This window comes from Lepidochelys olivacea (genome assembly GCF_965140295.1).
Source record: "Lepidochelys olivacea isolate rLepOli2 genome assembly, chromosome: 24".
Taxonomy (NCBI): domain Eukaryota; kingdom Metazoa; phylum Chordata; order Testudines; family Cheloniidae; genus Lepidochelys; species Lepidochelys olivacea.
This window is the reverse complement of record NC_140434.1, coordinates 1,499,486-1,523,985: the sequence shown is the minus strand read 5'-3', so window position 1 is coordinate 1,523,985 and position 24,500 is coordinate 1,499,486. Positions and strand designations below refer to the sequence as shown.

At 69.2% G+C, this 24,500-nt stretch overlaps 1 protein-coding gene across 1 annotated transcript; it reads right to left on the bottom strand.

The window, feature by feature from the left end:
• Positions 1–66: 66 nt before the first annotated feature.
• Positions 67–21,341, bottom strand: DENND4B (DENN domain containing 4B). The gene is made up of 29 exons (XM_084613311.1): positions 20,460–21,341; positions 17,779–17,900; positions 16,688–17,006; positions 15,926–16,178; positions 15,700–15,769; positions 15,008–15,177; positions 13,624–13,865; positions 13,112–13,178; positions 11,888–11,946; positions 11,548–11,692; positions 11,292–11,467; positions 10,888–10,988; positions 10,604–10,819; positions 9,836–9,981; positions 8,555–8,694; positions 8,353–8,476; positions 7,880–8,086; positions 7,609–7,737; positions 7,255–7,405; positions 6,486–6,644; positions 5,828–6,288; positions 5,427–5,549; positions 4,356–4,531; positions 3,711–3,861; positions 2,894–3,139; positions 2,674–2,779; positions 2,373–2,538; positions 1,768–1,832; positions 67–1,356 (listed from the first exon to the last, which is right to left on the bottom strand). The coding sequence occupies exons 1-29, from the start codon at positions 20,819–20,821 to the stop codon at positions 1,211–1,213; spliced, it is 4,998 nt and encodes a 1,665-aa protein (XP_084469437.1). The 5' UTR covers positions 20,822–21,341; the 3' UTR covers positions 67–1,210.
• Between the last annotated feature and the right edge of the window lie 3,159 nt (positions 21,342–24,500).

Below are 24,500 nucleotides of genomic sequence, written 5' to 3'. Positions count from 1 at the left end.
GTGGGGGAGAGGGGCTGAGGCTGCCTCCTTGCAACCCCAGACACACACACACCCCCACACCACAAGGCAGAGAAAATACTGAAGCGGTTTTATTTACAGACCCAACAAAAACCCAAATGAAACAAAGGGGTCGGGGAGGGGTGACGCCATATTGCACAGTATGAACCCCAGAGATAGGGGGGCACAGGCACCAGCGCATGGGGAGCCCCCAGCGTCCCCTCCCCCTCAGTGCCTACTGCCCCTTTCCCAGCCACGGGGGGAGAGAAACAGCTTCCCGGGCAGGAGTGAGTGAGATGGGGAGTGCACAATGACCCAGCCCCACGGCAGCCCAGGGTGTCCAGCAGGGGGCACGCGGGGGGTCGTGGGGCCCGGCTTGCATGGCACTCGCTCACCAGCACAGCGGTTACAGCACAAGCGAACAGTGGCCACGGGGAGAATAAATAAATTACAAAATATATTAACACTGACGTTAAAAAAAACCAAGCACCAACTGCCCTGGAGGAGGGGCTGTGCCCCGGGGGACCCGCCAAAGACAGTGTCCAAAAACAGAGAGAGCTCTGGGGATGCAGGAACCGTGGGCTGGACGGATGCTCACCCGTCCGCGGGGCCGGTTCACTACCAGTGTCTGGCTCCAAACAGCACCGGGGTCTGGGGGGAGCCACCAGGCGGGCTGAGCAGTGCCGACCCCCCAGACATACCCGTGGCTCCTGGGGCCCCTCCCATTCCTCCAGCACGGGCAGCCGCTGAGAGCTGCCGTCAGCAGGGCCATCAAAGACCCCAGTCCAGTCGGCACAGGAGGGGCTGGGCTATGCCCAGAGCAGGATCTCGGCCCTGCCCGACCAGCCCCCCACTTCTTTGCCCTATGGCTGGGCAGCAGCTGCCCCTGCTTCTCCTCCCAGCCCGCGGGGCGGGGGGGGCAGCGTAGAGCTACGGCCCCCAGGGGCAGGACTGGCTGAAGTGCCGGGGGCAGCAGGGGGCTCTCCAGGTCCCACCTGACTGCCTCGGCTCAGCGGGCACCAAGTGCTGCCCCCCGGCTCCCGGAAGAACCCCCGGGGTAGGTGGGGGTGGCACATGGTTTGGTATCAGCTATGCCCTGCCCCCCGCCTGCCGTGGAGCTGCTCGCTCCTCCCCCCCACCCCCTGAGAGACCCAGTTCGGTCCCCAAATTCCTTCCTGGGGGGAGGGGTCCTGGGCTCCCGGGCGGCCTGGCATTAGCACTCCAGGGTGGCGCCGAAGCTCCGGCGGCAGTCGATGGCCTTGGAGCTGGGTGGCTGTGCCCGCCGCCGTGTCACCTCCTCCTTGCCCAGGCTGCTGGCCACCTTGGCGTAGGCGGCTTTGTACTTCTTGTCGAAGGCAGCTGCGGGGGAGACGGGGATCAGGCACTGAGGGGCCCGGGGCCCAGCCTGCAGCCAACCCGCGCACCCCGGGTCCCCCAGCCCCTCCACAGGCCAAGCGAGTGTGGTGCCCCCCCGCAACTCCTCAGACCAATGGGCCCGGCTGGCCTGCTATCCGCCCCCCCGCCGACCAATGGGCCCAGCTGGACCCATATCCCCCCCCCCCACAGACCAATGGGCCCGGCTGGCCCAGTATTCCCCCACACCCATGCAGACCAAATGGGGCGCCCTGCCCAGCCAGGCCAGTATCCCCCCCCTCCTCCCCACCACTGGGCCCGGCAGGCCCAATATCCATGCTTCCCCTCGCCCACCAATGGCCCGGCCGCAGGCTCCTCTCAGTCCCTGTTCTTTCCAATACCCCCCCAGCCCCATACCAATGCTGACGTGGTCCCTGCCCAGTGCAGCCAGCATGAGGAAGAGGATCTCCCGGTAAATGCTCCTACAGGAGGACGGGGAGAGAGTGACACTGAGTGGGGGAGACAGAGCAGAGGGAGGGAGAGCAGAGGGGGGCAGAGCGGCAGCAGCCAGTACCTCTGCAGGGGACAGAGCCAGGGGGCGGAGCCAGGGGCAGGGGGTGGTACCTCTGCAGGGGGCAGAGCTGGGGGGTGGACTCTGCAGGGGGTGGAGTCAGGGGCAGTACCTCTGCAGGCCAGGGGGCGGAGTCGGAGGCAGGGGGCGGACCTGAGGCAGTACCTCTGCAGGGGCGGGGTCTGGGGCAGGGGGCGGAGCCAGGGGTGGGACCTCTGCAGGGGGCGGAACCTCTGCAGGGGTGGGGGCGGGGTCTGGGGCAGGGGGCGGAGCCAGGGGTGGGACCTCTGCAGGGGTGGGGGCGGGGTCTGGGGCAGGGGGCGGAGCCAGGGTGGGACCTCTGCAGGGGGCGGAGCCAGGGGCGGTACCTCTGCAGGGGTGGGGGCGGGGTCTGGGGCAGGGGGCGGAGCCAGGGTGGGACCTCTGCAGGGGGCGGAGCCAGGGGCGGTACCTCTGCAGGGGCGGGGGGCTGGGCTCCAGGGCCAGGGTCTGCAGGAAGAGGGCGATGGCCTTATGCATCTCGCCCAGCCCCACATGGCTCAGCACGGCCTCCAGGAACGCCAGCGAGAAGGGGCTGCTGGGATGGCGCCAGGACTGCAGCCGGGCAGCACTGTTCCCTGTGGGGAGAGAGTGGGGGTCACTGCACAGGCCGTTCCCTGCCCCAAGCCCCAAGGACACCACCCCAACCCCCCGTGCTGACCCACGGCACCCCTCCCCCACCCCACCCCTGTGCCCCCGCCCCAGCTTCTCACTGTGGATCCTCCAAAGCACATAGAGGGGGGGGCAGCTGTTGGGGTCTGGGGTCAGGACATCCCACAGCAGACGCACGCACACCGGGGGGGCCTCCAGGGGCTGGACCTGCAAGAGAGACGTGCGGGGGTGCGGGTCAGGACCCGGGGGGGACCCCCCAGCTCCCGGGCTGCCCGCTGGTGCAGGGGGCGGGCACCCCTCCCCCTCCCGCAGGCCCCGTACCTGGGGCGTGGGCCTGACGTGCTGGGAGGCCAGCACCAGCTGCAGCAGGTTGCTGGGCAGGCCGAGGCGCTGGAAATACCAGACCAGGTTCCAGTATATTATGGGATGGCTGTCCACCAGCTCTGGCTGGGCCAGGAACTCGCTGCCCTCGTTCTCCAGCAGGCTCTCCAGCTCCTTGCGCAGCACCAGGGGGCTCAGGTAGGCAAAGGTCACGAGCTCCAAGCGTGGGGCAGGGCTCCTGGGCCCCTGCAGGGAGACAGGCTGCGCTCAGGGCCCACTGACCGGCCTGCCCCCCGCCCAGCTGTGCCCGCGCCCCTCTCCCAGCCCCCTGCCCAGCTCAGCCCGCGCCCCTCTGCCGGGCCACGGCCCCCCGGCCAGCTGTTTCCGTGCCCCTCTCCCAGCCCCCCGCCCAGCTCTGCCCGCGCCCCTCTGCCGGGCCAAGGCCCCCCGCCCAGCTGTGCCTGCGCCCCTCTCCCAGCCCCCCGCCCAGCTCAGCCCGCGCCCCTCTGCCGGGCCACGGCCCCCCGCCCAGCTGTGCCCGCGCCCCTCTCCCAGCCCCCCGCCCAGCTCAGCCCACGCCCCTCTGCCGGGCCACAGCCCCCTGCCCAGCTCTGCCCGCCCCGCAGTCCCAGCCCTCCCTCGGGCAGGGGTGAGTAACCCTTGGGCAGTGCAGCCAGGTGCCTGGCGGAGTCAGGAGTGTGGGGCTCTGGAGGCAGTGCCCGCAGCGCCCCCTTCTGGCTGGCTCTGGGGGGAGCCTCGCTCAGCTGCAGGGGGCTGGTCTCAGGACTGATGGGGCGGGGAATGGGGGGGGCCGTACCGAGGAGTCCACGCAGCCGTTGCAGAGCGACGGGGGGTCCCCTGGCTGCGGCTCGGCCTCGTCCAGAGCCAGGCACTGGGAGCGGTCGCTGAGCACCGGCCCTCGGGCAGCTGGTGGCTGCTCCCCGCGGCTCTGGGGAGACTCCGAGGGGCTGGGGAGGGAGGGAGCTGGTTACTGCTGGGCTGCTTGGCACCAGCCCCCACGCCTGGGGGGACACAGCCCCTTAACAGCCCTCCCATCAGCCAGCCCCCGCCCAAGGGCGGTTGCCACCCGACGGTTCTCATGACGACGGCGCACCCGGCGAGATCCCAGAACAAGGCAGGTTCCAGACCCCTGAATGATGTGAGCCCGCCCCCCAGGCCATTCCCCGCCCATCGCCCCCCCAAGTCACCCCACGCCCCAGACTTCAGAGGGCAGAGCATGGCGCGGCAGTGGGGTTCCCCCCCGCCAAGGATGGGAGAGCTGCAGGGCGGTTTCCTAATGGGGGGGATTGCAGGGGGGTCCCCCTGAGGGTGGGGGGACCTCAATGGGGTCCCCCACAGGTGTGAGGCTGCAGTGGTGTCCCCCACAAGGACAGGGAGGGTACAGGGGGACCCCCTTGAGGGCGGGGGCTGCAGGGGGTTCCCGCCGAGGGCAGGGTCTGACCTGGGGGGCTGCTGGAAGTCCTGGATCTCGATGCTGAGCAAGGGCACGAAGGGGCGGGCGCAGAAGGGGCAGCTGGTGTTGAGGTTGGAGTCGTCGGGCGTCCAGCCGGCCATCACCTCCTCGTCGTGCACCAGGGAGCCGCACGCCTGGCACCGCGAGCAGCTGGAGAGCCGGATCTGCGGGGGGGACTCGGCTCAGCCCCAGCCCCACCCCGCAGCTCGCCCCGGGGGGACGGGACTCGGCCCCAGCCCCACCCCGCAGCTCGCCCCGGGGGGACGGGACTCGGCCCCAGCCCCACCCCGCAGCTCGCCCCGGGGGGACGGGACTCGGCCCCAGCCCCACCCCGCAGCTCGCCCCGGGGGGACGGGACTCGGCCCCAGCCCCACCCCGCAGCTCGCCCCGGGGGGACGGGACTCGGCCCCAGCCCCACCCCGCAGCTCGCCCCGGGGGGACGGGACTCGGCCCCAGCCCCACCCCGCAGCTCGCCCCGGGGGGACGGGACTCGGCCCCAGCCCCACCCCGCAGCTCGCCCCGGGGGGACGGGACTCGGCCCCAGCCCCACCCCGCAGCTCGCCCCGGGGGGACGGGACTCGGCCCCAGCCCCACCCCGCAGCTCGCCCCGGGGGGACGGGACTCGGCCCCAGCCCACGCCTACCCCGCAGCTCGCCCCGGGTTGGGGGGTACTTGGCTCAGCCCCACCCCCACCCCACAGCTCGTCCCAGGCGGGGACAGGGGACTCGGCTCAGCCCCACCCCCTCCCCACAGCTCACGGGAGGGGGAGGGGGAGGAGGAACTCGGCTCAGCCCCACCCCCAGCCTGCGCTCGCCCCGGGGGGACGACTCAGCTCAGCCCCACCCCTACCCCCACCTCCCAGCTCGCCCCCGGGGGGGGGGGAACTCTGCTCAGCCCCACCCCACAGCTCACCCCAGGGGGCGGGGGAACTTGGCTCAGCCCCACCCCTACCCCCAGCTCGCCCCAGGGGACTCCCACCCAGCAGGCACGGCCTCAGGCAGGTCCCGGGGGGGGCTCATCTCTCCAGCCCAGGCCTAGGGCAGGTCGGGGGGGCCTCACCTCCACAGGGGGCAGCTCCGGCCCGGCCAAGGCCTCGGGCAGCGGGTCCGACGACTTGCGCAGGCTAAAGCTGCCAAGCGACGTGTCCGACAGGTCAAACTCGCTGCCCAGGGAGACGGAGCTCTGGGGGGAGAGGAGATGTGAGCCCCAGGGGACCCCCCAGCTCAGTGGGACCTCCCCGCAGGAGATGCTGATGCTGCTCCCACCCATGCCAAGGTCTCCAGCCCAGCAGCTCACGCGGGGGCACCAGGTCCCTGCCAGTTCCAGGAGTGCAACACCCTCAGCCCCAGAGCAGGGTGTGGGGGGGTCCTGCCCACAGGCCTAGCCCAGCAGCTATGGGAGAGGGTCCCCCCAGTCCAACCCCCACCCAGGAGCAGTGGGAGGCGCGTCCCAGCCCCTACCTCCGAGGCGGTGGAGTCGGGGCGCTCGTGGGGGTGCAGCAGGCTCTCCACGGGGCTCTTGCGCGGCGGGGGCTCTGTCTGCTCCGAGGCCCGGCGCAGGGAGCCGGCGTCCCACCGGGTGCTGGGCTGCTCCACGCTGGCGGTGTGGCGCGGGGAGGGGCGCTTGGCTGGGGATAGCAGCTGCTGCAGCTTGGCGGCCAGCCCCCGGCGCGGCGTCCCCCCCAGGCTGTTGTGGTTCTCGTCGCGCCGGCCCGGCTTGGAGCCCCGGGCGCCCGGCCCCAGGCTCAGCTGCACCTCAGCGCTGTCCAGGGCCGGCCGGTCGCTCTCGTCCGTCTGGAAGCTGAGGTCAGACAGGCTCCCGTCCTCCGAGCTGCCGGGCCCGTCCAGGAGCTGGCGCAGCCCGGGGGGGAGGGCGACGAACGAGTCGCTGCCAGGCTCCAGCACCCCCAGGGCCTTGATCACTGGGGGGAAAAACAGGGTTACGGGGGGGGGGCGAAGCCGGGTCCCTCACAGCTCCGAACCCCAGCACATCCCCCAAGCCCGGTGACCCCCGCACCCCTACCCGGGAGTGCCTGAGCAGGGGCCCTGTCCCCGGGTTTCGTCTTGCCCACCCCCTCCCGGCGAGCTCCCTGCCCCACCCCGCCAGGCTGCGACTCACTCTGGGCCACGCCGGACTCCACGGCGGAGGTTTCGCTGCGGGGGAAGGTGCCGCTGTTGCTCTTCGCCAGCTGGCGGCCCGGCGAGGGCTCACGCAGGCTGCGCCCGGCCCACGTGGTCTGGCGCTGAAGGCTGGGGCGGGGCTGGGGGCCCTGGTTCTCTGCACAGCCAGGGAGCGAGAACATGGGCTGCTGGCCCCACCCCTGCCCCAGGGGCCCAGCCCCCTACCCCCACCCTGGCCGGCCCCACCCCTGCCCCAGGGGCCCAGCCCCCTACCCCCACCCTGGCCGGCCCCACCCCTGCCCAGGGGCCCAGCCCCCTACCCCCACCCTGGCCGGCCCCACCCCTGCCCTGCCTGGCCCCCCTACCCCTACCCGGCTGGCCCCACCCCTGCCCAGGGGCCTGGCCCCCCTACCCCCACCCTGGCCGGCCCCTGGCCGGCCCCACCCCTGCCCTGCCTGGCCCTCCTACCCCCACCCCTGCCCAGGGGCCCGACCCCCCTACCCCTACCCCAGCTGGCCCCACCCCTGCCCAGGGGCCTGGCCCCCCTACCCCCACCCTGGCCGGCCCCACCCCTGCCCTGCCTGGCCGCCCGACCCCCACCCCTGCCCAGGGGCCCGACTCCCCTACCCCTACCCCGGCTGGCCCCACCCCTGCCCAGGGGCCTGGTCCCCCTACCCCCACCCCGGCCGGCCCCACCGCTGCCCTGCCTGGCCCCCCTAGCCTCGCCCCATGGGCCCAGCCGGCCCCACCCCACATGCCCCACACACCTGGCAGGGTGCTGCCGTGGGCCTCGCTCTCCAGCTGCCGCTGCCGCAGGGGCTGCCGGAACTGGGCGGTGCCCAACACCACGTTGCGCAGCTTGGCCCAGCGCAGCCGCCCGCCCTGGGTGCCCGAGGGCCACTTGCTCTCCAGCACGGCCTGCAAGGGAACGAGCCCCCCGGGGCCACGGGTTACCTGGGAAATCGGGGGAGGGGGCCCCCCCCGTCCTCCCCCCCAGCAGCAGACATCGCCACGCTCTCGCCCCCCAGGGCACAGCATCACCAGAGGGATCACTCCCCGCCTCAGCCCTCAGGGCCCGCCCTGGCCCCAGCCCCAGGCGCCCGCCCGCCCCAGGCTGATACCTTGTTGTAGTAGCCATAGGTGACGGTGTTGGGCACGATGCCAGCCCGCTTCATCTCGAGCAGGACGCGGACAGAGAGCACCGGCTCGCCGTACTGCCCGCACAGCTGCATGAGGCTGCGGTAGCAGACCTGGGGGGCAGGAAGCACAGGGCACCGTGAGGGGGGTGGGGGAACCCGGTGCCGCCCTGTGCAGTCAGCCGGGTGGGCGCTGCTGGGTCACGTGGGCAGGGCGCGGGGGGCTGGTGCTAGGGGCGCGGGGGGCGGTCCGCACCTCGTCTGGCAGCACCACCTTCCTGCTCTCCATCTGCTTCAGCACTTCGTAGGCCGTCTGCAGCGCCCGCGCCTTGGAGGGGGCGGCCCGCACGTAGGTGGGAAGGTAGATGAACCACAGCCCGTAGCAGTGCCCCAGGAGGCACCGTGCCCACATGTCGGGCACGGACGAGTACTTCTGTGCCACCCGCTGCGCCACCTTCATCTCCTGGGGGGGAAGCCGGGTCAGGGGGGCAGCTCTGCCCAGGACAGGCCTCCCCACCGCCTCAAGGGGCTGGCACCCCATCAGTTCTGCCTAGGTCAGGCCCCACCCAGCTCCACCCAGGACAGGCCTCCGCCACCCACCCAGCGCCTGGCAACCCCGCCCCCCCCAGCTCCCCCAAGGACGCTGGTTCCCAGGGCTCGTTCCCGGTGTTCCCTGCAGGGAGGGCTGAGCCCAGCCCACTCGCTGCACTAGTGAGCCTGGGCCGTCACCTGCTTGGTCCTGCGCGGTGCGGGGCTGCTGGGGGCGCTGCTCTTGGGCTGGCACAGCAGAGCCGCCAGCTGGTCCTGGGAGCGCTCGAAGAGCTCGGACCGCAGCACGGGGAAGCTGTCATAGCTGTGGGGGAGGAGAGGGGGCATCAGGGAGCGGCTAGAGATATGGGGGGGACCGGGTCGCTGGGGGGGGGGGTCTCACCAGTAGAGCGCGGGCAGCTCGGCGCCATCGGGGCCCAGGGGCTCTTCGGGGGGCATGATGAAGACTGTGTGCTCACTGCCGTGTGAGTCGTCCAGCTCCATCAGGGGCGCGTCCTCGGCCTTCTCCAGATCCACCTGCACCTGGGGAGGGGAGTGCGGCTCGGGGCGGGCCAGCATGTCCCCCAGAACACCCCCTGGCTGGGAGCTCCCTGCCCCAGAACAGGGCTGCCTTGGTCTGCCCCCCCGCCCCGACACTGGCCGTGATCTGGGAGCTGCCTCAGCCCCCGCCCAGTTCAGTCACAGGAGTGGCCTGGTCCAGGCCCCCGAGCCCCACGGGATGGGGTCTGGGGTGGGGGTGAGCAGGATCTGTGGCTGAGCAAGTTGCAGGGACAGCCCTTGGGTGGAGGGGTGAGGCACTGCAGGGGGCGCCAGAGAGGGGTGGGGTGTCATCAGGGTGGAGGGAGGGGGAGTTAGGGGCACCAGGGGGCAGGGGCGGGGCATTGTTAGATATGTCAGGGGCAGCATGTTGCTAAGATCCGGGGGTGGGGCATTGCTAGGGGTGGGATGTTGTCTCCTGGCAACTGATGGCCTGGCCCTTCCTCCCCTGCAAGGTGAGAGCTAAAGGGCTGGCGAACAAAGGAATCAGGTGGCCTCCTGGCCCGGGAAAGGGACAAAGCCCAGAGGAGGGGGGGCTGGGTGGAGTTTCAGTTTGGGGCTGGCTGGAGATGAGGAGTGAAGGGCAGACGGGGTTGTCTGGCTCACTGCCCCCGAAAATGGACCTGGCTGAGGGGTCCTGTTCTCTGGACCTGCAAACTCTGTGTTAGACCATGTCCCTGTCGTCTAATAAACCTTCTGTGTTACTGGCTGGCTGAGAGTCACGTCTGACTGCGGAGTTGGGGGGCAGGACCCTCTGGCTTCCCCAGGACCTCACCTGGGCAGACTCGCTGAGGGGCAGAGGAGGCTGAATGCTCCGAGGTCAGACCCAGGAAGGTGGAAGCAGTGTGAGCTGCTTGCCCTGGGGACAGGCTGCTCCCAGAGAGGAGACTTCACCCGAGTCCTGCCTGGATTTGTAGGGAGCAGGTCCAGAGCATCGCCCGGGGACTGTGACAGGGTGTTGCTAAGGGTGGGCCAGTAGGACCAGGAGCAGGGAATTAGGAGGGTCAGAGGCAGGGTGTTGCTGGGGTGCCAGGAGCAGGGTGTCGGGGGCGTCAGGGGCAAGCGTCGCTCGGGGCGGGCGTTGCTGGGGCGTCAGGGGCAAGCGTCGCTCGGGGCGGGGCGTCACCTTCTCGACGCAGGTGTCGAAGAACTCCAGGCAGGCGTGCCGGTCGCTGACGAAGGAGCACTCCTGGATGAACTGCGTGAAGAGCTGCGTGCGCAGCAGCTGCCCGTAGAACTTGTGGTAGGCGCGGTCCCGGGATTTGAGGAAACCTGGGGGGGATGGGGGAGGGGGGTCACATGGGAGCTCAGCCCCCGCCCCCCATCCCCCCCCAGGTGTGCCCCCCTCACCCTGCAGGAAGAAGAGGCTGCTGGAGTCGTGGGTGGTGTCGCAGGGCGCCTGGGTGATGGGCAGCAGGAAAGAGCGGTACCCCTTCAGCACGCAGGCGCCCCCGCCCCCCATCCCCCCCAGGTGTGCCCCCCTCACCCTGCAGGAAGAAGAGGCTGCTGGAGTCGTGGGTGGTGTCGCAGGGCGCCTGGGTGATGGGCAGCAGGAAAGAGCGGTACCCCTTCAGCACGCAGGCGCCCCCGCCCCCCATCCCCCCCAGGTGTGCCCCCCTCACCCTGCAGGAAGAAGAGGCTGCTGGAGTCGTGGGTGGTGTCGCAGGGCGCCTGGGTGATGGGCAGCAGGAAAGAGCGGTACCCCTTCAGCACGCAGGCGCCCCCGCCCCCCATCCCCCCCAGGTGTGCCCCCCTCACCCTGCAGGAAGAAGAGGCTGCTGGAGTCGTGGGTGGTGTCGCAGGGCGCCTGGGTGATGGGCAGCAGGAAAGAGCGGTACCCCTTCAGCACGCAGGCGCCCCCGCCCCCCATCCCCCCCAGGTGTGCCCCCCTCACCCTGCAGGAAGAAGAGGCTGCTGGAGTCGTGGGTGGTGTCGCAGGGCGCCTGGGTGATGGGCAGCAGGAAAGAGCGGTACCCCTTCAGCACGCAGGCCATGAAGCGCAGGAAGGAGGCCTGGATCTCCAGCTCCAGCTGCTTGCGCCGCCCGTACACCAGGTCGTAGTCGGTGAGCAGGAACTCCAGCGACGCCTCCTCCACCGGCTTGTTGTACACTGTGGGGAGCAGGGGGTCAGCACAGCCCCCCCAGACGCCCCGCCAACCCCCCCAGCTCCCCACTCACTCTCATCCAGCTGCTGGAAGTGGGCACGCAGCGCAGCCAGCAGCACCTTGCAGGGCCGGCGGGGCAGTGAGCGGGGCGACAGCAGCTTCCTCTCCTCACTCCTGGCAGGGGAGACGAGACAAGCACAAAGCCGGGCTGCCCTCACCGTTAGCGCCTCCTACTGGGCTGCCCCGGCCCCCCGCTCACCCTCCCCGGCCCAGCACCGGGACGCAGCCACTCCGGGGCTGGAGAGGGGGCGGACGCCACGTCGCACGGAGCTGCGAGGGCCGCGTTAGGGGAGGGCCGGCCAAGGGCCAGGCAGGACACCGGGGTTCCCCCTGGGGACATGCCCAGGAATACGGACGCCCGGGGCCCGCTCTCCCGGAGCGATGGCTCGGGCGGGGACCAGGCCCAGGGGAGCTCACAGGAAGATGGTGTTGGTGTCGAGGTCGACACAGATGACGTCGCGGGGCGGGTCGTGCAGGTCGAAGTAGCTGGAGTGGATGCCGACGATGAAGGGCACGGGGGCGCACAGCACGTCTGCCAGCGTCAGTGGGCACAGCGGGATGTAGGGGCACTGCCAACACAGCGGGAAGATCATCTGGGGCAGGGCAGGGAGAGAGGAGTCAGCGAGCCCAGGGGGCGGGCCCACTGCCCTCCCCACCCCAGGGCCAGACTCACGGAGACGAGCGCCTCGCTCACGCTGGTCAGCACGTCGGGGCGCAGCGAGTGGATCAGCAGCTTCTGCTCGGTCAGCACGGCCAGCAGCAGCGTGACGGCGTTCTCGGGGCCCAGGTTCTGCAGCAGGGTCAGGAAGCTGGCTCCGCTGTGGGGCAGAGGGGGGAGAGGATGCAGCATCCAGACAACACAGAACCCCCTCCCCCCCACCCACAACACAGCCACAGCCAGAGCAGGCACTGCCCGTCCCCCCCAAATCACCAAAGGGATCCTGAGCCCCTAATCCTCCCCCCAAGGCATGAGCACCCCCCAGGCTGCCCCGACCACCCCCCGGGGGCTGTACCTGAGTGGCAGCGGGGAGGACACAGGCTGGCACAGCAGCAGGTTATCGTAGGGAGACATCTGGGGGGAGACGAGATTGACGGCATGGTCGGTTTTCTCAACCTGGGCAGACATGGGGCAGCCCCGGGGCAGGGGACAGCCCAGGGAGCAGGGAAGGGGGGTGGTATGTGAGGGCAGGGGGAAACCCCAGGGCAAGGATGGGGAGGAGCGAGGGGCAGCCCAGGGGGCAGGGATGGGGGCAAGCAGGGGGCAGCCCAGGGGGCAGGGATGGGTGTGAGTGCGGGGCAGGGTGAGGGACAGCCCTGGGGCAGGGATTTGGGGGGCTCACAGGAGCCTCGGGCTTTCATAGACATGGGCTGGGAATCACTGACCCAAAACATCAGCTGAAGGCCAAATGTAAGCAGAGTGGCCAGCGTGGAGAAAAGAAGGGCCAGGGCCAGGGCCAGGTGTGACGAAGCGGGAATGTTCTTTATGCTTTCTCTGAGTACTGTGTGGGTGCCTCAGTTTCCCCTAGGCATTTCTTAAGTCTCTAGGTGGTGGGATCAGGGGGTGTGACTGTTGCCGAGCCCTAGAGGACCAGTGTGATGGTGTCTGCACAGAGAATGGCCGACACCCTGTCTCCTGGCAACCGATGGCCTGGGCCCCTCCCCTGCAAAGGTGCCAGCTGAAGGTGTGGAGAACAAAGAGATCAGGTGGCCTCCTGGCCCGGGAGAGAGACAAAGGCCAGAGGAGGGGCTGGAGAGTTTTCAGTTTAGGGCTGGCTGGGGAAATGGAGGGAAGCCCAGAACTGGGGTCTAGCCTCCCTGCCCCCAGGGTGGACCTGATTGAGGGGTCCTGTTCTCTGTACCTACAAGCTCTGTTTTAGACCATGTCCCTGTCGTCTAATAAACCTTCTGTGTTACTGGCTGGCTGAGAGTCCCGTCTCACTGCGGAGTTGGGGGGCAGGACCCTCTGGCTTCCCCAGGACCCCGCCTGGGCGGACTGGCTGGGGGAAGCGCACGGAGGGGCAGAGGAGGCTGAAGGCTCCGAGGTCGGACCCAGGGAGGTGGAAGCCGGGGGAGCTTCTTGCCCTGGGGACAGGCTGCTCCCAGAGAGGAGGCTTCCCCTGAGTCCTGCCTGGCTTCGTAGGGAGCAGCTCCAGAGCATCGCCCGGGGACGCCTTGACTCCAGGGCAGGGCTAGCAGCCCCAGCAGAAGAGCATCTGCCTAGGGCAGGGGCCACTCACCTGCACTAGGATGCGCGGTCGCTGCGGAGACGGGAAGGGGACGTTGTGCATGAAGTGGGAGATGTGCCTGGGGGGAGACGAGCCCGTCAGAGAGGGAGGTGGGGGCTCCCTAGCCCCTCTCACTGTGGGGGACTTTCCTCCTACCCCCCATCCATTCCCTACAGATCCACCCTGGGGTCTCCACCCCCAGCGCCTTCCCCCCAGCGCCTCCCCCCAGGTCTCCCCCTCCCCCCAGCGCCTTCCCCCCAGGTCTCCCCCTCCCGCCAGCGCCTTCCCCCCAGGTCTCCCCCTCCCGCCATCGCCTTCCCCCCAGGTCTCCCCCTCCCCCCATCGCCCTCCCCCAGGTCTCCCCCTCCCCCCATCGCCCTCCCCCCAGGTCTCCCCCTCCCCCCAGCGCCTCCCCCCCAGGTCTCCCCCTCCCGCCATCGCCTCCCCCCAGGTCTCCCCCTCCCCCCATCGCCTCCCCCCAGGTCTCCCCCTCCCGCCATCGCCCCAGGCCCCCCGGCGCTCACGTCTCCAGGGGCAGCACGTGGGGCCCCGAGATGGAGTAGCGATAGATGAACATGAGGAACTTGCGGAAGACGTCGAAGAGGGGCCAGTGCGACAGGACGCAGATGCTGCGGCGAGTCTGCACCGACTTGCTGGTGATGGGGCGCCGGTCGACCACGCTGAGCAGGCCCAGCCGCAGGCTTTGCTTCTCCGACAGCCGCTCCCGCGGGTAGGCCTCATGGAACTGGATGGCAGCGCCGTACACCTGACAGGGGGCCCAGTCACTGAGGGGGGCCATAGGCGTGGGAACTAGGGGGTGGGGGTGCTGCAGCACCCCCAATTTTTGTGGGGGTCCTGCCCACCACCCAGGGCTCTGCTCCGGGCCCCACACCTGGAGTCTGCACACGGGGTCCCCGCTGCTGCCGGCCCAGCCCCAGGGACTCTTCTTCCAGCCCCACACACAGGGTCCCAGCCTTTGCCCCTGACCTCTGTCTGTGTTCCCGGCCCTGTCCCAGAGCCATGGCCCTGCTCCTGGCCCCAGCTCCGGGGACTGGGGGGCGGGGGGCACGGACAGGAGTAAGGGGGCAGGAGTGGGCCGACTGGCTTTCAGCACCCACACTGTAAAAAGTGTTCCAGCACCACTGGGGGGCAGGGGTGGGAGACAATGGAGCAGGAGGCCCGGTCATGGGGGGACGACAATGGGGTGGAGGCCCCAGGTATGGGGGGAGATGACAGGGCAGGGGTGGGGCTGGCCATGGGGGGAGGAGACGATGGGACAGGGGGTCCCGGTCACGGGGGGAGGAGACGACGGGACAGGGGGTCCCGGTCACGGGGGGGAGGAGACGACGGGGGAGGAGACGATGGGACAGGGGGTCCCGGTCACGGGGGGAGGAGACGACGGGACAGGGGGTCCCGGTCACGGGGGGAGGAGGAGACGATGGGGGAGGAGACGACAGGGCAGGGGGTCCCGGTCCCGGTCACGGGGGGGAGGAGACGATGGGGGAGGAGATGTCAGGGCAGGGGGTCCCGGTCACGGGGGGAAGGGACGACAGGGCAGGGGGTCCCGGTCATGGGGGGAGGGGACGACAGGGCAGGGGGTCCCGGGCCATGGGGGGAGGGGACGACAGGGCAGGGGGTCCCGGGCCATGGGGGGAGGGGACGACAGGGCAGGGGGTCCCGGGCCATGGGGGGAGGAGGGGAGGTCGGGGCAGGGTAAGCAGCACCTTCGCTCACCTACCAGCAGGAGGCGCCTCCACACAGTGAGCCTGCGGCTTCTGCCTTGGAGCCAGGCAGGACCCCCTGATTCTGGGCTGTTCACCCCGTTCCAGGTCCCCAGAGACTCCAACCCACTGGAATGGCCCAGGCCCCCTCCCTTAATACCATCTCTCCCCCTCCAGACCCTCCTACCTTGTCCCCTGACGCCCCAGTCAGCACAAAGGTGGAGAAGACAGGCAGCTGGTACTTGGTGTTGACGGGCCAGCTCTCGATGGTGGCCCCCATGGGCAGGCAGAAGACGGGCACGGAGTCGGGCAGCGGGAATGACTCACTGTCCTGCTCAGGGTAGCGGCTCAAGAGACCTGGAGAGAGACGCACGCCACGCAGAGCGCTAGGAGAACCAGGGGGTCCGGGCTAGCAGGGGCTGTGGGTCAGGAGTGAGGGGGCTGGCAGAGCTGGAGGGGCCCAGCGCTGGGACAGCAGGGGCAGGACTGCCAGGCACCAGCACTGCTGGCATGGCTCCTGCCCACCCCATACCTGGGGCCATCAGGTCCCCACTGCATGTCGCTGGTGGGGGCCAGGTCTCCCCTACCCCCAGGCTGGGGCACAGCTTCCCCCCTCCCCCCAGGCTCGGGAGGCAGCGGGGGCCAGGTCTCCCCTCCCCCCAGGCTCGGGAGGCAGCGGGGGCCAGGTCTCCCCTCCCCCCAGGCTCGGGGCACAGCATCTCCCCTCCCCCCAGGCTCGGGAGGCAGCGGGGGCCAGGTCTCCCCTCCCCCCAGGCTCGGGAGGCAGCGGGGGCCAGGTCTCCCCTCCCCCCAGGCTCGGGGGGCAGCGGGGGCCAGGTCTCCCCTCCCCCCAGGCTCGGGGGGCAGCGGGGGCCCTACCTGCTTCGTAGACCAGGGTGTTGGCTTTGGACATGGCCATCTTGTAGCACAGGAACACGGCCGGGCCCCACTGCGAGGAGAGAGCAGAGCAGGGTCAGTGGGGCTGCGGCACCGGGCAGAGGGACAGCTGGCACCAGGTCAAAGAACCCAGCACAGCTCTGCCCTGCCCGGCACTGGCCCAGCTGCCTTCACACCCTGCCCAGAGCCAGGGGCCGCCAGGACCCACCATGCCAGCGTTGAGGTTCCTGTCGACCCGGCAGAAGGTGTGAGGCGTGTTCTCCCCCTTGCTGGGCACGACCAGGCAGATGTCGGTGATGCCCAGGGTGTTGTGGCCCTGGGACTCAGCGGCCCGGCGGTAGGTGAGGAAGGTGCGCTGGTGGCTGGCAGCGCCCGAGCTGAGGTTGGCAGAGCGGCTGTAGGGCGTCGTGCGGATGATCTCGTAGCCCGGCTTCAGGCGGTCCCTCCCCTCACAGTGCACCCTGCCGGGGATGGATGGGGCTAAGCAGGCACTGCTGTGGGGGTGGGGCACCCCACCCCAGAGCCGTTTACCCAGCCCAGGGGGAGGGGAAGGGGAAGGGGAAGGGGAAGGGGGAGGAGCCCTGCCCAACCCTGGGGAGGGGAAGGGACCCAGCCCAGCAGGAGGGGGCAGAGGAGGGGTCCAGTCCAGGGAGTAGGGGGAGGAGCCCTGGGGAGGGGAAAGGCAAGGGCCCAGCCCAGCAGGAGGGGGGGGAGGGGTCCAGTCCAGGGGGAGGGGGAGGAGCCCTGCCCAGCCCTGGGGAGGGGAAAGGGAAGGGCCCAGCCCAGCAGGAGGGGGCAGAGGAGGGGTCCAGTCCAGGGAGTAGGGGGAGGAGCCCTGGGGAGGGGAAAGGCAAGGGCCCAGCCCAACAGAGGGGGGGGTCCAGTCCAGGGGGAGGGGGAGGAGCCCTGCCCAGCCCTGGGGAGGGGACGGGACTCCCAGAGATGGGCTGAGTGCGGCCCCCATGCCCACCCCAGCTCGATGAGGGGCGGCTTGCCGCGGCCCCGCTTGTAGCAGAGGTATGTCTGGGGGCTGCTGAGGAGGCTGGCATTCAGGTCCGCGGGGTGGCCGGACGTGCTGTTCTCGATGCAGGTGAAGCCCTGGGGCACGTCCTCGCCCTGCGACCGGATGACCACGGCCACGTCGGTGATGGGCTCGCTGGGCCGGGCCGGCCGGGGCTGCTGGCTCTCCTCTTCCAAGGCCTTGGAGGAGTCGGTCAAGCCGGCCACCACAAAATAGTCCACGAGCTGCGGTGGCTTCTCCTCCGCCATGGCGGCGGGGTTCACGGCATCTGGGGAGGGAGCAGGAGGGCATCAGCGGGGAGGAGGGCAGGGCCAGGATGGCAGGCCGAGGGGTGAGGGACAGCACCAGAGGCGTGGGGCCAAGGAGGAGGGGCGGAGGTGGGGGGGGGGGACGGTGCCACAGGGGAGGGGCGGAGGCGGGGGGGACGGTGCCACAGGGGAGGGGCGGAGGCGGGGGGGGACAGTGCCACGGAGGAGGGGCGGAGGCGGGGGGGGGCAGTGTCACAGGGGAGGGGCGGAGGCGGGGGGGGGACGGTGCCACAGGGGAGGGGCGGAGGCCGGGGGGGGACGGTGCCACGGAGGAGGGGCGGAGGCCGGGGGGGGACGGCGCCATGCGGGAGGGGTGGAGGCTGGGGGGGACGGCGCCATGCGGGAGGGGCAGGGGGGACCAGCCCCCACAACAGACCCACAAGGTGACCTCACGGAGGCTGGCCCAGCGTGGCCAATAGGAGCCACAGGATCCAGGACAGAACACGCCGTATGGTGACATCATGGAAACAAGGCTGCCAGCAGCCAATGGGGGCAGCTGCTCCTGCTCCCTCCCCGGGGGAAGAAGGGGACCGCTGGGGCAGCATCACAGGGAGCATGGGGGCAGGGCTGTTTGGGGGGCTATGGGCAGGAAAGGGGGGGCGGGCAGTTTGGGGCAGGGAAGGCAGAAGAGGGGGCTGTTTGGGGGGTTTTGGGACAGGGAGGGGCTGGGTAGGAGCTGCCCCGGGGCCAAGCTGGATTGATTTAGGCACAGAGTCTGAGAACCCAGGGTACCTGGGAGGCGCGACCCACTGAGCCCTCGGGGCTGAGCTGACAGAGCGAAAGTGCCAGGAGGAAGGGAGGCAGCTTCCTGTTTCCGGCTCAGGCCCAGGCCGGCTCTGACATCAAGTGACCCGCTGGAACATCAGGGGGACCCGTGAGGTTTTTGGGGGGTGATCCCTCCTGCCCCAGGATCCCCACAGCACTCCTGGTTTCTCAGGGGCTTCCAGGACTCCAGACAGGGCTCTGCCCAGGGCCTGGTGGCAGCCCCAGGCTCCCTTCTCCCTTCCCCCTTCTCCTGATGCAGGCTTCCTGCTCAAGAGCCCCGCCCCGGCCAGCTGCTGGGCCCCCAAGTGACCCACACACACACACCCCGGCAGGGAGAAAGTCACAGACTCTCAGAGGCAGGAAGGATGTTCCCAGGGAAAGACCCGAAAGGGGAAGGAAGAGGCTGAAGGCGCCAGGGCACGTTTCTGCTTCTGGCACATGGCGAACGGGGTTAGTCATGGCCGATGCAGGTGCACGACCGGGCGGGGGGGCGTGATGGGGGGTTACAGACGGAGATGGAAGAGAACCGAGAAGCCCGGGTCACGCTGCGTTCCAAATCGATGGGGCGCCCACCTCTGGTCACTGCACCCAACGCTGGTTCCCGTCTGGGAACGGACAGGACCGTCCGGGGAGGGGAGCCTCATGGAGCAGCACCGGAACGCACACACTTACAACCCAGAGAGGGAAGCCCCATTTCGCACCACACACCAGCAGCCAGCGGAACTCCCTGCCACAAGGTCCCAGCGAGGCCCAGAGCTGGGCAGGGTTCAGGAAAGGCTCTTAGGTGGAGTGGGAGGGCACTCAGCGGAGAGCAGTTTCTGAGGGCTTGAGGCCTGCACAGGGGAAAACACCCTTCCCGGGGAGGGTACCCCAAACCAGGGACTCCTGTCCCATCCATGTGGCAGCTGGTAGCAGCCCCTGGCAGGGCAGGGGGGAAACCTGGCAGGCTGGGCCTCTGGCCAGATTCGCTCTGGCAATTCCTGGGATCCTGGATGCAGGGTCCTTTGGGTGAATCAAACCAACCCCTGGCACAGCCCCCGACTAGCCGGGTCCCCCAGCTGCTCCGCATGCCCCCAGCAGGGTCACATCAGGCCAGTGGGAGCCAGTTCCCTGCTCACAATACTTCATTCTCTCCCTGTAATGGGTGCCCTGGCACTGCGGCCGCCAGCTCCTGTCGGGGGGCAGGCTCACAGCTGGCAGACTAGGCAGCCCCCTGACACGGCACAGGCGAAAAGCTAAACCAACCCAGCTCCTGCAGCAGGGTTACCATGGCGAGGGAGGCATGGGACCCAAAGGGGACCCCCCTACGCCAGGGGCGACCTGGAGAGGAGCCGGGGGCATGTCAGGGCTCACCAGCAAAGGGCCACGAAAGTGCCCCTCGGGCCCGGCACAGCACAAGGGAAGAGATGCTGCTCCAGGGTGGGGAGCACATCACCTGTTCCAACTTCCCCAGAGGCTCTTGCCCCCCATCTCCCTCTCTGGGGCACAGCTGTCCCCAGCCCACACCAGGGTACCCTGCTGCTGGTCTAGATCCCACCCCTCCGCCCTGAGCAGCTCCCCCAGCCCGTCCTGGGTTTAGGGCACAGGGTGAGTGAGGAGGAAACAGCTGCCCCCCGAGAAGATCATATAACCTGCTCGCCCATGCAGCGGGGCAGGGGGGTGTTACACTGTCCCCCGAGACCTCCCATGCCCCTAGTGCTGCATGTCATGGACTGGCCTGCTCTGCTCTGGCCCCTCAGTGACAGGCACTGCCAAGCTACCACCCGCCCTATATTTAGCCCCAGCCCATGTGATCGCTCATGCTGCAGCAGGAAGAGATTCAGGCGGCTCTTAATTTAGCTTCCTGTAACCTAATGCAGGCCAGGGAGAAACTGCCCCTGCTGCCCCTCCAAAATCTACCCCCACAGCTTGTGGCTCAACCTCCATCCCCCCCACCACCCAGCCAGCCTGGCAGGTCATCTCGACTCGGGGGCTCAGTGGGGAGCCCCCCACTCGCTACACTCTGGCACAGACCTAGGGCTTCCCACCGAGCCCCACAGGAGGGGCCCTGCTGACCTGCCTCGCTCGGCCCCCAGGCCTCCCTAGCAGGACCCTGCACCCACCCCAGCCCCACCCCAGGGGACAGCAAAGGCCAGGCCTGCCTGGGGCATGAGAGGTGGCGCTAACCGAGGCTGCCTGGAGCCTGGGCACAGCCCCGGGGCAGACTCGTCAGACAGGCTGAGGGCTGCGTGGGGACAGCCCGGAGGCCTCCTGCAGTGCTGGGAGCTGCACAGACGTATTTACCTCTGATCTGCTGCCAGCGCTGCCTAAATAATGCTCAATCCTCCCTGTTCCAGACAGCTCAGCCCCCCGGCCCTGAGCGCGCCACTACCCAGCCTGCCTGGCACCTGCCGCTTCGGGGACACCCTGCCCCACAGCTAGGGGAGCCCAGGGGTCAAGGACAGCAGCAGGTGCCTTTAACCCCACTGTCCCTTGGGTTCTGTTTCTTGCTCTGGGAGAAGAGCAGTCAGAGCAAGGGGGGCTGGGAGCCAGGACACCACAGCGGTTGCTAACTAGCCCCCGGGCCACGGACAGCACGCCTCCCCGTCCCCTGAGCGGGTGGCCCCTCGGGGCCAGCGGGGAGCTCGCCCCCCTGGCCAGGGCTGTACCTGTCTGCAGACGCACAGACACCTTTGCTCGGCCAGCACGTTACACCACCACCTCCTCGCTGCTCCGGAGGGACCCGCCGGATCCCGTCTGCCGCGGGCAGGGGCTGCGGGCAGGGGCTGCCAGCCTCCCTGCAGGCCAGGCGGGGAGAGTGGGACTTTCCATTCTTGTCTGCAATTGCAACCAGGAGGCAGCTGCCAGCCAAAGCAGAACTCAGAATGAGGAAGCCGAGAGCTCCCTGCGGAGGGGCAGGGCGGCACCCCAAAGCCAGCACGGGCGGCTCAAGGCCCGTTTCCATGCTGCCCTCTTGGGGGGGCCCCTGCAGCAAGACCGGAGAAGGGCTGTGGTCCTGGCGCGTGTACATCTAACAGCACGGCTCTGGGGCGGCTTACAGCAACGACGGGTCCAGTGCGGCCCCTCCCCGGCCACAGGAAACCACCCCAACCCTTCAGAGCCCGCCTGTGCGGGGGGACCCACCCAGGGGGTGGGCTGCAGGGACCAGGCCCTGGCACCAGCGTGGGTGGGGCCATCCCAAGCTGCCAGCCAGACCCCTCATCCCAGCCCAGCTCCCCTGGGAACCCCCCAACACACCCTGAGCAGGGGCTCAGCCGGCCACAGGGTCAGAGCTCCCTGCTCGGGGCAAAAAGCCCGGCTGCACCTGCCCCTTGGCTGGATGGACGGGGCCCCAGGCCCCATGGGTGGCAGCTCTCACCCAGGCAATGGGGCAGCCCCCGCTGCCAGGCCAGGGTGGAGAGATCACAGGGACACAGACCCACCCACCGCCCTGCCTGGGGCGAACCTGCACCCACCGGCGGGGGGCAATGAGTTTGGTGCCCCCCCTTGGGGCACCGCATCATGGCATGTGGGGGGGCTGGTCTTTACAGAAACCCCAACATGGAACTGGTTTCTGGCATAACCGAGTCACCTGCCCCACAGCCCCTGCACCTGGCCTGCCCCCCACCTGCCCCCACACACCCGGCCTGCCCCACACCTGCCCCCCCACCCCTCTGCACCTAGCCTGCCCCCCACATCCCCTGTACCTAGCCTGCCCCCCACATTCCCTGCACCTAGCCTACCCCCCACATCCCCTGCAACTGGCCTGCCCCACACCTGCCCCCCCACACCTCTGCACCTAGCCTGCCCCCCACATCCCCTACAACTGGCCTGCCCCCCATCTACCCCCCACCCCCGGCCTGCCCCACACCTGTCCCCCCACCCCCCTGCACCCGGCCTGCCCCACACCTGTCCCCCCACCCCCCTGCACCCGGCCTGCCCCACACCCCTGCACCCGGCCTGCCCCTCACCCGCCCCCCCGCACCCGGCCTGCCCCCCACCTGGCCGCTCAGCGCCCCGCGGCCGCGCAGACCCGGGCTCGGCCCCTACCTGCCCCGCCGAGGGAGCGAGCGGAGGCTGCCGGGGCTCCCCCCACCCGCGGGGCGGGTCCTGCCGGGCGCGGGGGGGCCGCGGGAGTTCCGGGGGCGCGGGGGGGCCGCGGGGGGGCAGGGCGCGGGGGGGCCGCGGGGGTTGCGGGGGGGCGGGGGTCCCGAGGGGCAGGGCCAGGTCACGCCCCGCCCCCTACCTGCGCTCGGCCCCCAGGCCCCGCTACGCGGCTTCCGCCCCCGCCGCCGCCCCGCCCCCTGCCGGCCCGGCGGACGCGCTGCAGCGGGCGGGGCCCGGCCGCCGGACGCCTGGGTCCGTTCCCGCCCCGCGTGCCCCGCAGCTCGCAGCCCGCCTTTCCCCGCTCACCCTCGCGGCCCGGGCCCCTCCCCAGGGCAGCCAGCCGGTGCTGGGGGGCAGCGCCCCCCCAGGACCCCCCCGGGGGTGGGGAGTGGGCCGGGCCCGGTCCAGCCTGGGCGCAGAGGGAGAAGAGGGGTCCGCGCACCCCGGCACCTTTAGCTCACCAGGGCTCGGGCATTCACCAGGACTCGTGCATTCACCAGGGCTCGGGCATTCACCAGGGCTCGTGCATTCAGCAGGGCTCGGGCATTCACCAGGGCTCAGGCATTCAGCAGGACTCGTGCATTCACCAGGGCTCGTGCATTCACCAGGACTCGGGCATTCAGCAGGGCTCGGGCATTCACCAGGGCTCGTGCATTCAGCAGGGCTCGGGCATTCACCAGGACTCGGGCATTCAGCAGGGCTCGGGCATTCACCAGGGCTCGGGCATTCCCGCCGGGCGCCTGGCCAGCGCTGGCACCTTGGCAGTACCAGGGAGGAAAGTCACAGCCCGGCCCAGCCCCCCGCAGCCCAGCCAAGCCGTGACCCCCGGGCCCCCGCACTGTCCCTCTGCAGCCGCTTTGTTCAAGGGCCCGGGGCCTCCTGCCCCCTCCTCGCTCCTGCGTTCCCCAGGATCAAACCCGGGGGTTTCCAGCCGACGGGGGCCAGCCCTGGACGGGAGTTGGCGGGTGGCCAACGTCCTGGTGATTGGCTTCATGGACCCTCCAGTGAGGGGGGTACAGGCCCCAGACAGCCAGCGCCAGCCCCACCTGCATCACTAGGCCGCCCCAGCGAGCAAACAGCTCTTTCCCGCCCCCTCTAGCTGACAATGCAGCATGTGGGGGAAACTGAGGCACACTCAGTCTTCATATAAAATTTTTACAGAAAATTCCCCCTCTGACCCCAGGGTTATTCTGCAGCTTCCAGGCAGGAGTGTGAAGGCAGCTACGGGGTGGGGGTGGAGGTGGCAGTAAGGGCACAGGGCTTCGCTGGAGGAAGAGTGGGACCCCGGTGGGCCAGGGCTGCCTCACTGAAGGGAGGCTCCTTGCCACCAGGCCATAGCACCAGTTCTGTGGATCCCTGAGGGGCTGGGGGGGGGGGAGCAGGAGTCCTGGTGACTTTTCTTTGGGGCCTCCTCAGCACAGAGCTTTGCACAGCAGGGTCAGGCTAAGAGCCAGAAGGCTCTGCAGGGAGCAGAGGCGGGAGCGGGGGTAAAGTACGGAGCAACAGGCTGAAATTAATGGCAAGAAAACATCCAGTGAGCAGGAGCAGTCACCAGGATTGCCTGGGCCAAGGAGCTTCTGGCCACGTGTGTGCGTGGCAGGCAGGGACCACGGGCCTCCTGCTGCCGAGCCCAGCCGTGGGGACCAGTGCTGAGGCAGCCAGACCAGGGGTGCTGCAAAGGGCAGGGAGCGCTCCGGGTTCCAGTTCCAGGGACATGGGTGAAGCAGCGGCTGTAGAAATGCAGATGACAAAGGGCAGAACCTAGTGCAGTGGCCTGGGGTCGGGGGCGAGGGAGCGCAGACGCCAGCTGGATCAGGCCCAGGATCTGTCCCCATTCTTCTGGGGAGAGAGAGAGAAACAGCAGGGCCCCCACGTCTCTGCACTGGGACCAGGCCTGTTCCAAGTGATCTGGAAAAAGGGGTAAATAGGGAGGTGGCAACGTTTGCAGACAATACTAAATGACTCGCGATAGAGCCGTCCAAAGCTGACAGGGAAGAGCTCCCAGAACTGGGTAACAGGCAACCAAACGGCAGATGAAATTCAATGTTGATAAATGCAAACTGAGGGACATTGGAAAACACAATCCCAGCTGCACCTACAAACGGATGGGGTCTCAGTTAGCTGTTACCACTCAAGGACGAGATCCTGGAGTCATGGTGGATAGTTCTCTGAAAACATCCACTGCGTGTACAGGGCAGGCAGAAAAGCTCACAAGGTGGAGAGGGCTACAGCTAGTTCCACAGAGCACAATGCCACCATATCAGTCCATGGGACACCCACACCTTGAATATGGCCTGCAGGCCTGCTTTCCTCCTCTCCAAAAATCATACTAGACTTGCAAAATGTACAGAGAAGGGCAACAAAAATGCTTAGGGGGCTGGAACAGCTTCCATGTGAGGAGAGAATAAAGAGACCAGGACTGCTCAGTTTGGAGCAGAGCCAACGAAGGGCGGCTGGGGGATATGGTAGCGGTCTATAAAATCATGGCTGGGCTGGAGACAATGACTAGGGAAGTGTTATTTACCCCTTCACATAAGAACCAGGGGTCACCCAAAGAAATTAACAGGCAGCGGGTTTAAAACACACACGGAAATACTTCTTCA